Source organism: Gordionus sp. m RMFG-2023, chromosome 1 (assembly GCF_954871325.1).
Source record: "Gordionus sp. m RMFG-2023 chromosome 1, tfGorSpeb1-WG-v2, whole genome shotgun sequence".
Taxonomy (NCBI): Eukaryota; Metazoa; Nematomorpha; class Gordioida; order Chordodea; family Parachordodidae; genus Gordionus; species Gordionus sp. m RMFG-2023.
This window is the reverse complement of record NC_088775.1, coordinates 75,701,241-75,717,576: the sequence shown is the minus strand read 5'-3', so window position 1 is coordinate 75,717,576 and position 16,336 is coordinate 75,701,241. Positions and strand designations below refer to the sequence as shown.

The 16,336-nt window shown below is 25.5% G+C and overlaps 1 protein-coding gene and 1 long non-coding RNA gene across 6 annotated transcripts; one reads left to right on the top strand and one right to left on the bottom strand.

The window, feature by feature from the left end:
- Positions 1 to 216: 216 nt before the first annotated feature.
- On the bottom strand, positions 217 to 12,420 carry LOC135931358 (uncharacterized). 5 transcript variants are annotated; one of them, XM_065468414.1, is made up of 12 exons: positions 12,284 to 12,414; positions 12,079 to 12,203; positions 9,327 to 9,405; positions 8,779 to 9,068; positions 8,231 to 8,354; positions 4,487 to 4,679; positions 2,133 to 2,275; positions 1,936 to 2,075; positions 1,008 to 1,144; positions 789 to 954; positions 341 to 704; positions 217 to 296 (listed from the first exon to the last, which is right to left on the bottom strand). In XM_065468414.1, exons 1-9 carry the CDS (start codon positions 12,384 to 12,386, stop codon positions 1,124 to 1,126), a joined length of 1,218 nt encoding a protein of 405 aa, XP_065324486.1. In that variant the 5' UTR covers positions 12,387 to 12,414; the 3' UTR covers positions 217 to 296; positions 341 to 704; positions 789 to 954; positions 1,008 to 1,123. The 5 variants fall into 5 exon arrangements, with proteins under 5 accessions (XP_065324486.1, XP_065324487.1, XP_065324485.1 ...); XM_065468415.1 differs by having other exon boundaries at positions 341 to 684; XM_065468413.1 differs by lacking the exons at positions 217 to 296; positions 341 to 704; positions 789 to 954; positions 1,008 to 1,144 and adding an exon at positions 1,724 to 1,897 and having other exon boundaries at positions 1,945 to 2,075.
- LOC135931359 (uncharacterized) lies at positions 1,400 to 2,264 on the top strand. The gene is made up of 2 exons (XR_010573021.1): positions 1,400 to 1,602; positions 1,648 to 2,264. It is a non-coding gene; the product is annotated as an uncharacterized LOC135931359 (long non-coding RNA).
- Positions 12,421 to 16,336: the final 3,916 nt, after the last annotated feature.

The following is a 16,336-nucleotide window of genomic DNA, read 5'->3' as shown; positions in this document are numbered from 1 at the left end:
ATAATTAATATGTATCGCGAAAAGAAAATATTAATCTTATAAATCAATAATAAATACAAATAATATATATATGTTAAATTTATGTCTAATAAAATTAATTTATTATAACCAATAAAGTCATTAGAAATTTTCAGATAATTTGTTCTTCACCTATAAATATTTAAGTTAAATAACATATTTTTATATTACTTGGTTTATTGCCCTTGAAAAAGTACAGCCTTGTTTAGTTTTTGGATATTAATTGTAATTTTTGATATACTTTATTACCAAAATGATGCATTCTTATGTGCAGGCATCTGAAAATAAATTTTTATTAAAATCAAGTAAATATTATATATACCTTTTTATTATAAGTACAATTTGATAATGACTTAACCCTGCCTCTTGATCAAACATATGATCTTGCAGGTCACTAAGGATATTTGTGCCTAATATTTTTGACAATATTAGACATTCTATTTTTTTAACAGCATGTCTTTTGGTTATTTCATCTATTTTTTCAAAAGCCCTGAATGAGCTCTCTGTTATTTTGCATAAATTTGACACGCTTTGGGATGGTATTATCAATCCACCATAATTCTTAATTTTTATTAATGTATAATTATTGTCGTTTGCGGAATTATCAATTAGGGAATGTAAACAGATATCACATCTAACTTTCTTTTCTTCATATTCAGTAGTGACCTTTATTTGATTCATATATACTATAACATATAAGTTAAATAATAAATTGGTGTTTAATTAGAATATATATATATATTATAAATATAAACATAATAAAAATATACCTGAAATTTATGAAATTATCATATGGTTCTTTCGTAAAAGATACAAACACAAAATGGCCACCAGTCACTTCAATTTTTGCCACTTCAAATATATTAATCGTCAGTCTACAGTATTAATGTCATTGGGGCAAACCGCACCTACTAGTACCCCATAACCATCTGAGAACTGGTATTTAAACGGCTAATAAAAGAAAAGTTGGGTAAAACAAATGCTTATACCCGAGATCTTCAGTATAACTTGATTTCTTTAAGGGTGTGAGGTTGCTTTTTAAGTTTAAATTCCTTAGTGTAAGTCTTAAATGATTACTATCGATTTGAGAGATTAATTCTTCATATCAATTGAATTTCGATTTATCCTTAGACAACAAAATTTAATATATATTATTAAACTTCTGGTGAAATAAGATGTTTTTAATATTCTAGTTCAATTAATATGGCTGAAAAGTTTGATAATAGTTTTTTAATCTTATTCTATTATTTGCATATATAACATCTACTTGAGCCAGAACACAGAACCTCCTAATTCCATAATAAACAGTTAAAAATAATTATTTAAGAATATTCTTTTATAAATTTCAATAATAAATAATATTTCGTTTCGATAAATTGGTATGATTTTTTTGTATTTCGATGAAATGCACCCATTCATTTTACCAATATGCTTGAATAATTCATAACGTGTTTTCGTGTAATATCCTAAAATAATATATGGTTGATATATCTGGAAAGGATCCTAGAAAAAGTGGGTTTTTGGAAAATAGCATATCAAATAATGCCTTGATAATAGCTGGAGTTGTTATTTTTTCAGTTTTTGGTTAGTTATAATATTAAAGTATGCAATTAATATTTACTTTTATAGGTTATATTGCATATAAATTATACCAGAGTATTCAGAGCAAAAGTAAAAGAAAGACAGATAAGAAAATGAAAATACATAAGAATAAAGGTGCATCATCGCATAATAAAAAATCATGATAAAATTTTTATTATATGTTTATTTATATAAATTATATGTCTAGATCACTTAAATAATAAAGACAGTAAATTATTGTATTAATAATTTAATAAACATCTTTACAATCTCTCCTTTCACATTTTACATTTCCATTCTGTTTAGATTAAGTATAAATTAATGTCAAATTCAAACTTTAATTACTAAGCATGTGCAATATATGCATTTTTCTTGATTATGATAATTATTGAATTCTTTAACATTGTAAGCTAATTTAATTCCTGGTATCCATTCACTATTATGTAAGTGAAATTTTCCCCCTACATTGCAATTTCCTTTTTCATATAATTAATTACATTATATATAAATAAATAACATTATTTAATTTTTACTTTTTCCATTTAGCTTATTTGATTTATCTTCAATTTTAATATAAATATTATCAATCCAATGTTTGTATATATGCTTTGAAATATTGTTACCATCAGAAAATTTCATAGAATCAGTAAAATTTATTGCTACTTGATCATGATTACTTTATTAATTAAAATATTTTAAATTAAAAATGAATATTAAAATCTAAAGTCAATCTTGAATTTTTTTCTTAACAATACTGAATAAAATTTTTATTGCTCTTAAGAAACCATTATGAATAAATCAAAGAGTTTTAATTATTTTAAATTTAAAAGGCACTTATTTATATTTACAAATAATAAATAAACCAACCGAAGCTGTTTGAAACCAGTTTACTTTCTTTAAACTTCCCAAAAAAGAGGTATCCATTACCCCCAATTCATTGTTGAGCTACCCATCAATTTCAAAAGTTAAACCAAAAATAATTAATGATTAATTTTTTTCAAAATTAAATCCATATCACTTTTTTTGTCACATTGTCCTTTTTAAAGTTTTAAAAAAAATCACTATATGACTAAAAAAAGCTATATATAGTTTATATATGTATGTTATATTAAATAATTGAGAAAAAGAGAATTTTAATAATGATATATAAAAATTTGCCTAATGGCTGCTAAAAAAATAAGGGTTAGGTCAAACATAAGATTTATTATATAAATATTATCTATCTTTAAAAACAGAAATTTAATATTTCATCATTAAAATATATAATTATAATTCATCTAAAATTATAATAATAAATAAATTACATATTGTCAGGGTTTGGTAAATTTTCAAAAAATTTATACAAATATAAATACACTTTAAAAAAATGCTTGAATGTAAATACAGATATGATTTAAAAAATGTATTATAAATATAAATACCTATAAAATATTTTCAAATTAACATTTTATTCATTTATGAATTTTGAAAATATATCAAATTTATATTTTATCTTCTTTTTTTAAATTAAAAAAAAGGTTAATATGATTAATTAAAAATGAATGCTTTTTAAATAAATCGAATTAAATTTTATATTACACTTTCATTATTATAATATTAGGCACAAATTGAGTGTTGTTTTTCCATACTTTATTAATAAAAAAAACGTAACGCATCCCTTGTTTAATTGAGTTTTTTTTATTAGAATCATCGATTCAAAATTTTAATTAAGGCCACATTTATAGTCAGTCAACTCGTTTTGTTCAAGCATTGCGTTATTTAACGCAGCATTATTACAAAACAAAGCCAATAAATAGGTATAAATTTATAAATATAGAGCATTATGATGATAACGCTATAATAAAATTTAAAAAAAATATGTTGCGATGCATTGATAAAAAATATGCGATACGATTATAAAAATACTAATTCAATAGAGTATATGAGTTTTCTTAAATATTATATAAAATCACTTATTTAGCTATATCTTAAATTAGTTTTTAAAACTGAATCAGTTGTAATAGCGCTGCGTTGAATAATGCAACGCTTGAAGATAACTCGTTTACTATAAACTTTGCATTATTTAAGCCATCGAAATCATAGCTGATTATTCACAGCAATAATTTAATAGATAATCTTTTTATCGAATTTGCTATTATTTTTATTATAGTTTGTATATTTTTTATATTATAGTTTGTATATTTTTTATCATTGCACGCTGAATTTATAGTTAACGCGTTATCTTTAAGAGGTGCGTTATTTCCAAAGTCAACAAAAAATTGGTATAATTTATAAATATGGAGTATTAAAGTTTACATTTTGTATATTAAATATACATACATTAAAAAATTAGAAAGGGATTTTTAGTGATCTCCCCTTTCTTATATGGGCAACAAGGGTTTGTCGGATTTCTTGCGAAAAAACCGAATTCATGCAAATTGAGTGAAATAATAAGACTGAAAACTAGTTTGCATCTTTTTAAATGGTTTCTAACGCCAAGCGGTAATTTGATCGATTTGCACGATAGCGTTTGAAATGCATTTTTTGCAACACAGCGTTTGAAACGCTCAATTTGTTTAGTTTAATTGCAAAATTATTTTAATACTAAGTGGTCCGGACCATGGGACCGAACTAACAGGTTCTATATTTTAAAGAAAAACTAAACCGTTAACCTTTTCTAATACCATTTTTTTGAAATTTTAACATAAATATTTTATAAATAAACTATACAATTTAAAAATTTGACGCATGGCCAATATAAACACTTGAATTTTATCTCAATCTTTCGCTTTTATCAATCAGATTTCTTAGAACTCGACTGAATGTAAAAATAGAATTGAAATCTATGAATTATAGATGTTATATGAAATTTTATCATAGCTAAGTATATAAATGAAATAATTGTTACCCAGCTTTTTTTTTCAAAATATTAAGATTGAATTTTGTCCTGGCATTATAATTCGATTTCATTTGGAGTTTACCTTTATCAATAATAGGTAGATCATTTTTTAACTCTAAATTTCTAGATTCTCTTTGGTGTAAATTTTTATCTTTATAATTATAATCGTCGTAAACGTCGTCCAACCAATCTTCCTTTATTCCTTTAAAATAAAATATATATTAACAAATTTTTATTATTAAATGATAACTAAAATGTTCGATTCCCCCCTTCCCCCCCCACATAGGACCTTTAATATTATTCATTTTCAGGTCGTCAAAACGATCGGTATAACGTTCAGTTCCATTCCGCTTCTTAATTGAAATTTTAAAACGGGTTTGCTTGTCCGGTTATTTTAAAGGAATTTATCAGATCGTTGCGGTTTATAAATCGATATCGGTTTGTTCCTGTTTTTTTTAGGTTCAGGATTTTAAAAATGAATCATCTAGAAAAATTGTATTAGAAGCACAAATTCAATAGACTTTAAGTAAATTTGCTTATTGTATTCAATCAAATATAACGGGAACACACCAAATCTCTGTACACCAAAAAGTTATAATAATGATTGCAAGGAATTTACATTATTTAAATATAAGTATTTTACTGCGCAAAGCTTGTGCAATCCTGAGCATTACTGCCGCTATTTATATAAATGTTTCTTATGTCCAGGAATAAACAAGTTCAATGCAAGCTAGATATGTATCGGAATCTCAGAATCGTATTTTTAAACAACGAGCATCAGTGGATCGTTTAACTCCCATAACGGTCGAGGCAATTTTCAAAAATAATCTATTAGATTTATTCGGAAAATTGCAATGGACCTTCCATTTTCTTTAATAACTAGTCATAACATTTTAGTACTTAATAGGCTTATCTAAAGCTCAGACCAAAAAATACCATTTGGGTAAAATGGCTGCTTCTGAAAGGTCAAGCAAACTCAAAAAATAAATTTAAAGAAAAACAAAACCCAAATAATATTATATTTACCAGTTATTTTTCATAAATTTTATTCTAATAATAATTATAAATAAAAAACCAAATGTCGAAATCGTTCGAGCCCTTGTTTCAAAATTTAATTTGCTTAGTTAATATAATATAAAAAAAATTTAAAAATGAGAAACTTTATTCCACATCTATCTTAATTTCCGTTATTGTATTTCCGATTGGACTCCATTTAAAAAAATTGTTTCAAATATTTACTGACAATCCTGCGTCTTACAACGCCGTGGTAGAAGCCATTATGTAGTTCTAATAACCATTTTAATAATTTAGGCATATTATATTTTTAGCCGTAATCCATAAATGGTGGGAGGGGGGGGGGGGCTGGCTTTCGCTTTTTTAAAGTATTAATTACTATTTTCAACTTTTATAAATAAAATAATTTCTATTTTCCCCCTTTCGGGGAATTTTTATTTCGATTATCAGCGGAAGATGTAGAATTTAATAAGATGCTAGATATACCGCCATTATAATTTTAAGATAAAAATTATATAAAATTTAATAACCAATAAAAGATTTATTTTAGGAGACTAAAAATGTGGGAAACCATTTTGAATAATTTCCTAAAAATCGTGGTAGGAGATATATGATCTCTTAAATTTTAAAAAATGTAAAATATTGAGTTTTTATCATTATTATCTCAATTATGAACAAAAATATTTGAAAACTAAAAATAGCATTAGACGTCTTGTAATAACTTTCAAAGGGTTAAAAACATCGAGGGGGGGGGCTTGTTAAATTGACAATTGTTTTGGAAGATGTAGAAGCCACTGCAACTAATCCATTATAAGTAACTGGAAACTATATTGTTAAAACATTCAACAAGGAGGGTTATTTAATGGATCCCGTATATATTATTTTTTGTATTAATAATTGTAAACAAAACTGAATAAAATATAAACGTCTGAAATTATTTGCATTCAAATTTTTAATTTTAGTTACCAAACCCTCATCTTTTCATTCAATACAAAGAAGTATTTTTGCACTTGCTACCGTATAAATTTTTGCAAGCACTTTAAGATATTTTTGAATGATTTTCCACTTTTAAGAAATTTTTGTTCATTTTTTGGTAATTATTTGTCCGAAATCATTTAGTCATAAAAGATAAAATGATTGAAATCATTTAAACCGTAGTAAGTTTGTAAATTTATTATCCTTTTTTTCATAAGAGTATCTTTTTTTTATAATTTCTTTTTTGATATTTTCTAATTAAACAAACAAAAAAATATAGTATATTATTCGATTTTAAAAATTTATATATCCCATTTTTTTAAAAAAAAAATCATGCTAAAATTAGGCTTCACTCTTTTATTTTTCTCCCAACTTCAATTTAAGAATTTTATACAAATTCGAATGATAATATTGTCTAGAAAGATTTTCAAAATTGCCCAAAGTCGTAAAAATAGCATCTCCCGCCTTTTTTTTCAAATATAAAAACTTCTAGGATATTTGTCTAGCTTAAAAATTAAACAATCCCCTAACATTGCAAATTATATATATAAAAAACGGACTCATTCATTTCATAATATAATGTAAAATTTGCGCGTCCTTTATGTGTAATTTATACATTATACAGATTTAGACAAATAATTTTTTTTTTTCAAAGAGAGGGGAAGGGGGGTGGGGATATAATTAATCATAAAATTAACTTTAGTTTGTTGCCTTTGATAGTTGATAAACAAAAATATTAATTGGTCACTAATATCGATCGATATTCAAATAATTTTTTTTAAAAATGACAATAGAGAATAGACTAATTGTCATGTCCTATCCATGTTATTGGTTTTTAAATGATTCATTCATTTTATTTATTTAATAACATTTGATTCATAAAAGATGGTCAATTAATAAGAGAAAAAAATGTAAATATGAAAGATAAATCATTTTTAAAAGAAATTTATCGATTAACAAGATACTTTAAAAAAATGGATATTTAAATGATTATTTTTTAAAAAACTATTTTCTTTTTTATTGAATTGAAAAATCGTATTATAATACATCAAGATCAAGGTAGTAAGGAAAATTTTAGATTATTAGTTGAACTAACGACAACAAGCTACAACCCATGCAAGGAAAAAATCAATAAAATTCAAAATATATTTGATATTTTTGACAAAAGATGCATTATTTTATTCCTCTTTTACTTAGTTTTATATTAAGGGTTCGTTTACCGGTAAAAGAAATCGGGTATAGCTTGGGTTTGTTTTAAATGTTTACTTCGGAAGAGTAGTTAGGCTCATATATTTATTAGAGTCTAGCATTTAACTTATTTTCCCACATCTGACCTTTTTTTAACAAATCTGAACTCAATTTAAACCTAAATTATTTTATTGACTGTTTAAAAAAAAGTAAGATATTTCAACGAAGGCGGAAAATAGGCGCTGAATGAAAATAAATTTGAGTGTTTTTTCGTTAAAAAATAAATTTATAAAAATATTAGGAAAACAAATGTATATCCAAAAATTCTTTTAAATCAAGTTCCAATCCAATCGAGCCTGAGAAAATTATTATTCGAGTTGACCCGAGTTCGGTCAGATCGTTCCGGGCATGGCTTATAATTTTAATATTAAATGAAAATAAGATTCTAAAAAGAAACTTTTTTATAAAGATATAATGAATGAAACCTTCAATGACTTTTTTGATATAATCGCCATTTTTATTGAGTATATCGAAAATATTTTTTAAATATTTAACTTAATAACGAAAATTTCTAACTTGGAATTGAGGATTTACAAACAGGGCAACATCCTTCTTTTTCCGCCACGACCAGTTCCTTCTCTTCACAATCAAATGAAGCTATAAATCCACAAGTTCTCAGGCGACACAAAATTTTTTGGTTCTTTATTTTATTAATCATTTTTTAATATACGATTCATAATTATCATATGAAAATGTTTGTTGTATTTTTGTAATCTCCCACCGCGAATTCACGCTAACTGTGAATGCAGGGTAAGAATTTCAAACAATTTCGCCGTAACTTTTGAACTACTTTGAATTTCATTTTTTTAAAAAAAGCATTAAAAAAAATCATGGCGAAAATTGTCTAAAATTCATAGGGTATACTCTATCCACTCATGCATTTCCGGCAAAATCAGATTTTTTAAATTTAGAAATCGTCTTCATATATTTGAAAATTAAGTGATTCTAAATCCACACGTGAGAATTCCAATCCAATTTACCACATACATTTTTTAAAAGAAAAAAATAATTCAGATATGACCGCTAAAGCATTCTTCTATTCAAACCATTAAATATTATATTACAGTGCATATGCATTCGACGCATTGATCTGAATTCTTTGTTGCAAGCCCGCTATAATTTGTAGTGAACTTGGAATAGTGTTTATAAAATTTGCCTCTGAATACACAATCTTTGGATGTCTCGTCGTATCTTGCTCTGTATACCTTGTTTTTATGGTTAATACCGTTTTGATCTTTCGAATAAAACTTTTTGATGAATGGCCTATTACTGTCGACTATAAGATGAGCGGATAATATGCTTTTGTCTTTTTCTGAATGGTATGAAGAGTTATCGTATTCTAAATCTTTTGATCCTTTTAAATAATAATTGATTGTTATATATTATAATAGATAAGCGAATTGAGAACCAAACACATTAACATGCATCTTTTAATTTTAAAATTTACTTCGATATTATGATATCATACTTGTAGAAATACATTTTAACTGAATGACAAAATAAAGGTAAAAAATTATCTAAATTAATGCATTTTGAGTGATAATTGGGGGGAAAAAACAGGAAGATATTTCTAACATATAGGATCATGCAAACAATTTTTGGAGATATAAACCTTTATTTTGAAGTGAGAGACATTCATAGATATCAGGGTGATCTTTACAATGAGAGAGTTTACACCTAACATTTCTAGACTAGTGTTTTTTTTAAAATTGTTTATATTGTATCTAATTGTAATTGTATATTTAAAAAGTCGAAACTTTGAAATCTCAAAATTATATATCTCTGCTTTGAATTTGGACGTAAGAGTGGTATATAGTTTGAGAAATTTTGAGTCACGATCTTTGTCCAACAGCAGTATCTAAGTTTAAAATGTAGATAATAAATATAAGATTTTCTGTAATCGATCCAGGTTAGAGATATGCAAAGCCCGGGCCAGGCAAAAGATTATAACGAGCCGGGCCTGATAATTCACATATAAAAATATTTCTGGCTGGGCCGAACAATTTTTATATAAAAAATTTGGCAGAGTCTCTTAAATCTTTTTTCGGTAAAATTTTAATAGGCCAGGCGTGACATTAAAATTTTTGATATATATTATTTTGAATCTCAAACTAATATTTTGATTTTGATTATTACTATTTGAAAATAAATTACAATATTCTTATTTCTTTGTATTTTAAGAGCTGCCTAACTAAAATTTTAAATCTATAAATAATATAGTAACTTCACAAAAAAATAAACAAGTTATTCATGATATGATCCAATTCAATGACATATATAATACCTAGACTGACGATTCATTCATTAAGATGCATTTTTAAGCGTCGTTAAAAGCAAATCAGCTGGACCCGCCATTTTGGTAACACATATAGTAATTATTCTCATGTTAAAAACTACTATTAAATTGATAACTTGTTTCCTTATTATCTCGATGATCCGGTAATTCTTTAATAAAGTTTGCATCAGATATAGGAATAAATTAGGCACTCGTTTAAAATTTTAATAATGATTAGTGTAACCAAGATGGCGTCTACAGCTGATTTGCATTGATGTACACTTTTAATGAATGAATCGTCAGTCTAGGTATTATATATGTCATTGATCCAATTACAAATACACAATACAGATATCAAACACAATTGATTCATTAAATGGTTGTTGTAGAAAAAAATAGATAGCCATAGAGGAGAGATATAAAAGCTAATTCAATTTGGGAAAAAATTATATGTGGATATTTTAAAAGATGGTAAAATATTAGAAGTCTGATTATCCAAATAATCTCTTTTATTAATTTCTTAAAAATCAAAATAATCCGGAATTTTCATCATGAATTTACAAAATTTATATTGTTAAAAAGAATTCAATAACGATATATTCAATTTATAAAAATTATAATATTTTTTCCAAGTTTTTTTATAATTAATTAATTAATTAATGAATATCTCGAAATATGTAGCTTATATAATAATCATTATTTCCTTTTGAATATAATAATAATAATTTTACACCAATCAGATGTATACATCTGGTTGACGTTTAACAAAATTAAATGAGAAAAACATGCTTTTAATACATAACATACTAGGACAGATATAAAAATGTGATGTGTGGAAAATTCGTACAAAAAAATTTAAAGGCCGGGGCGGACTCTTCGTAAATTTTTAACAGGTGGTACCTGACATTTTGTTTAATTTTGAATGGCCAGGACACGAGCCGGGCAAATTTAAAAAAAATAATATTTCAGGCCGCGCTGAGCAAATTTATCACCTGGGTCGGGTGGGGCAACTTGTAGGAAAATTCTTAACGGGCCGGGCTTTGCCGTTCTCTAATCCATATTTTTAATAAATTATTAAATTTAATTTTTAAAATACGTAAGGAAAATTCAAAATTCGAAATAATTTATTTATAAATTATTCCTTTTTGAGTTTATTATAAATGCAATATAATGAATACTCCATAAAATTTACTAAATATGCCAATATTAAAAAAAACTGTTTTGCCTTGGAAGGGGTAGCCCCTTTGCCCCACTCTCACGCCTGTTAATTTTGTGTAATACTCACTTTTCACATATTTTTTTAAAGTTATAATTTATACTTAATGGCATATAGATTGCACAAAGCGCATTTTCTTTTTAATATTGATAATTCCGATGTGGCATGCAAGTTTATAGAGACCTCAGAAATTACGGCTATGATGGCAAGTATATTTTAAAAAAATTCTTTAATTCAGCTGCTAACTAAATATATATCATATTCAGAATAGAATAGAAAATTATAATAGTAAACATATGCAGAGTTTGTAAAAAAAATCTTTAAAACTTAGGAAATTTTTTTTAAATAAGAAAGAAGATTGATCAAATATTACCTAAAAATGCCAAAATCTTTTTTAAATAAATCTTTTTATAAAAATCTTTCATAATTACTATATAAGTAAATATTTATTAATGTTCATGCAAAAAAAAATTTTTAAATCACAAATTTTTTTTAAAAAAAACTAAAATTAATCATTATTATATTTAGAAGTACCATAGTTTATCAAAAAGAAAATGTAACCAGCAGTCAATGATAAAAATTTAACTTTATTTTCGCCTGCTCAGTCGAAAAAATATTTAGCCCATTTTAAAGGCGTTCAAATGCTTAAATCAAATTTAGACCAATAACTGCAATATGTTGTATAATATTTTAAAGTTTTCAATGACGTGATTTAAATATAAATTATTTGGCTTGAAAATTTTGAATAGTTACAAAAAATACAAATGCAAATGCATAATATTTATCAATCCTTTTCATTTTTAAATATCAAATAAAAAATAATTAATTAAAATTATTTCAAAAAAAAAGATAAATTAATCAATTATGTTATACTTTCAAACATTGGCATTTGATGGGCAAAGATTCTCTTGTCTTTTGCGAATCAACTTTGATTTTTGGATACCAAATATCATCTACTTGATAAAATACGTCCCCAAATTTACAAGAGCTTATTCGATCTGATAAATATTCATTTAATAATTAAATATGATACAATTAAATAAATTTAAAAAAAAAGAATGAAATATTATATTTTTACTTGAATTGATCATTAGGAAAAGAAGGCTAAAGCTTAATCCAACAAAGATAAATAAATGATAACGATCAAGATAATATTTTAAAGAATATATTATTTTAATCATATTTATAAAAAAATTTGTTAATTTCTGTTTTTGAATCTTGAGCGAAAAATTTGTACAAAATAAAAAATTTGCACTAAGAATGATAAATTTTCATGTTTTTTTAAAAAAAAAGAAATAATACCTCTTCATTATTTATGAACATTGAACATATGTTTATGATGAGATTTAATATATAAGTTGTTTATTGTTTATCATTATAGATAGACACATGGATATAATTATAAAAAAATACTGCGACTTCAAAATTTAAATTTTAAAAATTAAGTCACTAAATATTAGTAAGTCCTAGTGTTGTTAAAAAGTCGAGTTCACCCGACTCCGACTCAAAGTCTCTAGTTGTTAGTCGAATTAGTCGATTAACTCAAGTCGTGAACTCAAATCTATATACTAGAGTCACTAGAGAACGAATATTTCAAATTAATTATATCATTAATTAAGATATTTGTTCTGTTTTTTACATTTTTTACTTTAGACTTGCAACTTAAATTGTGAATAAGAATTATTTTCTTGAGTCGACTATATAAAAAATAGTTCACTTAAGTCGACTAGAGGATGAATATTTCTAATTAGTTATTATTAATTATGATATTTATTCTGTTTTTTATATTTTTTTATTTTAAACCTCTAATTTGAGTCGTGAATAAGAATTATATACTAGAGTCGACTAGAGGACTAATAGTTCTATGAACTTGAGTCGTCAACTTGAGTCTACTAGAGGACGAATATTTCAAATTAGTTACTATTAATTAAAATATTTATTTTGTTTTTTAAATCTTTTTACTTTAAACCTCTAACTTGAGTCGTGAATAAGAATTAATTACTTGAGTCGACTAAAGGGCGAATAGTTCTATGAACTTGAATCGTCAACTTAAGTCGACTAGAGGGCCAATATTTTAAATTAGTTAATTAAGATATGTTGTTTTTTACATTTTTTTACTTAAGATCGCTAACTAGAGCCCTGAATACGAATTTATACTTGAGTCGACTAGAGGACGCTTTATGAACTTGAGTCGTCAACTTGAGTTGACTAGAGAACGAATATTTCAAATTAGTTATCATTAATTAAGATATTTGATCTTTTTTTACATTTTTTTACTTTAGACTTGCAACTTGCGTGAATACGAATTATATTCCTGAGTCGTCTAGAGGACGAATAGTCATTCTTAGGAATTTCCATTACAGTTTTATCAAGGATAGCTCTAAAGTCATCTTTCTCCTCTACTTTGCAACCCGTTTGAGGAGCATATAATGAAAGGATGTGTAGTATTGATTGACCAATGCAAAGTGTCGAAAGCGAGGCTTTTGAGACCTAAAAATAAAAATAGAAAATAAATTTATATATATATATATATAAAAGAAATTAATAATAATTAGGAATGTTGAAAGTGGGACTTTTGAAACCTAAAAATAAAAATAGAAAACAAATATATATATAAAAAAGAAATTAATAATAATTAGGAATCACGAAATCATGAAATCAATTTAATCCTTTATTCAAAATTATAACATTATCAAATTAACAAAATTATAAAAGTAAAAATAAAAAAAAAGATTAATAAAAATAATAAAATACAAAAAAGTTAATAATTATAAAAGATCATCTCGAATGGTAAAAATGGAGCTTTTATACTCTTTTCAATCTTCTTTATAAATTATATTCATAACTTAAATTATTTTCAGTTCTCACTATTCAAATATAATATTTTTATCACGCGTTATAATAATAAATCCAAAAGAACTCTTTATGCAAATTAAATATAAAGTACAAATTTAACGAATATTACAACAACTCCCCACTTAAATTAGACTCAACATTCTGCGAATAATCAATCTTCTTTCGGTTTAGACTTTACTGACCTCATATATACACCATATCTATTCTTCTTAATCCTTGCTGTCTTCTAAGTTCTAACGAAGGCTGACTCTATTCTTGGTTTCGAACGACCGTTTGTATTCAATCATCGCTTGAAATTTTTGAATTCTATCTTCTGTCGCTTGGCACCCTGGGAAACGATCGGCTTTTTATCTCTGTAGACGACTGACGAACTTGACAAACGCCTGTTTTCCACGATCAGCGCTTGATGAACGATTATCGATGACATCCAGTTTCTTTTTCAACTTTTGTTTTTTCTAGTCTGTCTTATTTTTTTTTACAATTTATCGTAGCTTGTTTTCTATCATTCTCTTGTAATCCACGATTAGCTCTTTATCTCGATAAACAATTGATTGGTCTGCGATAAACGATGGTTTTCACGAATTCTTATTCCTACGATTGTCGAATTCCGTATCTTAGACTAATATCTCAGTAATAATTGGCTAACGATTGCAGCATCACGTCTTGACCATACTTTCTATCAATTCGCTTGTTTTCTACTTTCTCTTGTAATTGATTGGTTGTTGCCTCTAATTCTTGTAATCATATCTATCTTTTAGACTTCCGGGTCTTCTACGACAGTTTGCCTTTGCTGAGATATCGACTTTATCTTAAGGTTTCAGGTAATCACATCTAATCTACTTCTAACTAAAATAATCTATTTAAATAACTTCTGAAATATTTTATCACTTTTTTATATTTATTTTCAAATATAACTATCTAATTCAAATATACTAATAAAATATATAAATATACCAACTTCATCCTAATCTCTACATTTATCTCCTCTAGTCTAATTCTGCCTTTAATAAATGGCGTAAATTATACTAAATCTTAAATTTATAATACGTAGCAAAAATATATATAATAAATTATATCAATATATCAAATTCTATCACCCCTTTCCCCTTAATGAAGCCTAGACCCATATTTTCATTGAAAAATTTACTTGTACTCATCCTTTAGCTATTGATCCTCATCTTCTTTTCAGCCATGTCTATACTAAATTTATATCTAAAAATCCTATTCTAAAATATATATCAAAATCTATTTTTTAAAAAAAATTATCATTGTGTATTTATTTCCTCATGTACTCTTTGACACTCAAGTCTTTAAAAAAAACTGCTGGAATATATAAATCTCTTTTCATACATACGTTGTTGAGAAATCAATGACATCTAATCATAAAAGTTTTCATACTAACGTTTATGAACAACCCTTTAACTCTAATCACTATGGTTTTCACCCCACGTCTTTGAAGAACTTATGAAATCTAATCATTATAATTTTTCGCACAACCGTTGTTGAAAACTGATATGTATATTTCTAAGGCATGTTTTTCTTTCTGTTATTATTAGAATAATGTTGCATAATTGATCTCAAATCTTATTTATGATTCAAAAAAATAAAAATCCGATCTCTAATTGAGCTCGATTGCGGCATAAATTTTCTAATGACGAAAGCCGTTTCTCTTTAAGAAGATTTTTGGTTAATCTACAACCTAATATACTACATTCACATTAATCCTTGAGGCTGTTTTATCTCTCGCAGCCCTTAAAATAAAAGTTAAACTTAAATAAGAATTTAATCAACTATTTCCTAACAATAAAGTTATATTCTAATCTTATTCACCGAATTCTTAAATTATTATATCTTAGCAAACTATTAGTTTAATATTAACTTTCGCAATTTATGTTTCTTTTTCTTTGTCATAGTTATTTCTAGTGATCAATTAATAATAATTCTAAAATCTAAAATATCATAGTCTCTATTAGTTTCAAAATTCCAATGGTTTTTAGTTTACCAGTAACTTCTAAATATAAAATTCCTAATTATCACCTTTAAATAACTAAACACAATTATATCTTATCTACTATGAATGTTACCTTTGTCTTTAATTTTAGATTTTATATTCCAACATGAACCTAATCTTATCAAAATAATTTCTCTTTTTCATTGTCAAATTCATATTTTTCTTACCCCTTTTCCGTTTTGAATTTCTTTCTTTTGTATGGAGTTTGGTTGGCATTATACTGAAGATCTAAATCCCCTGGGTCTTTATTTTAGGCATTACTGT

Coding starts and splice junctions, on each gene's coding strand:
- LOC135931358 (XM_065468413.1), bottom strand. CDS start 12,386: ATGATTAAAATAATATATTCTTTAAAATATTATCTTGATCGTTATCAT. Junction 8,355..8,778: donor GCGTCGAATGCATATGCACT/GTAATATAATAT, acceptor AATAAAATAAAG/AACCAAAAAATTTTGTGTCG. Junction 1,898..1,944: donor GCATATATTGCACATGCTTA/GTAATTAAAGTT, acceptor TAATCTAAACAG/AATGGAAATGTAAAATGTGA.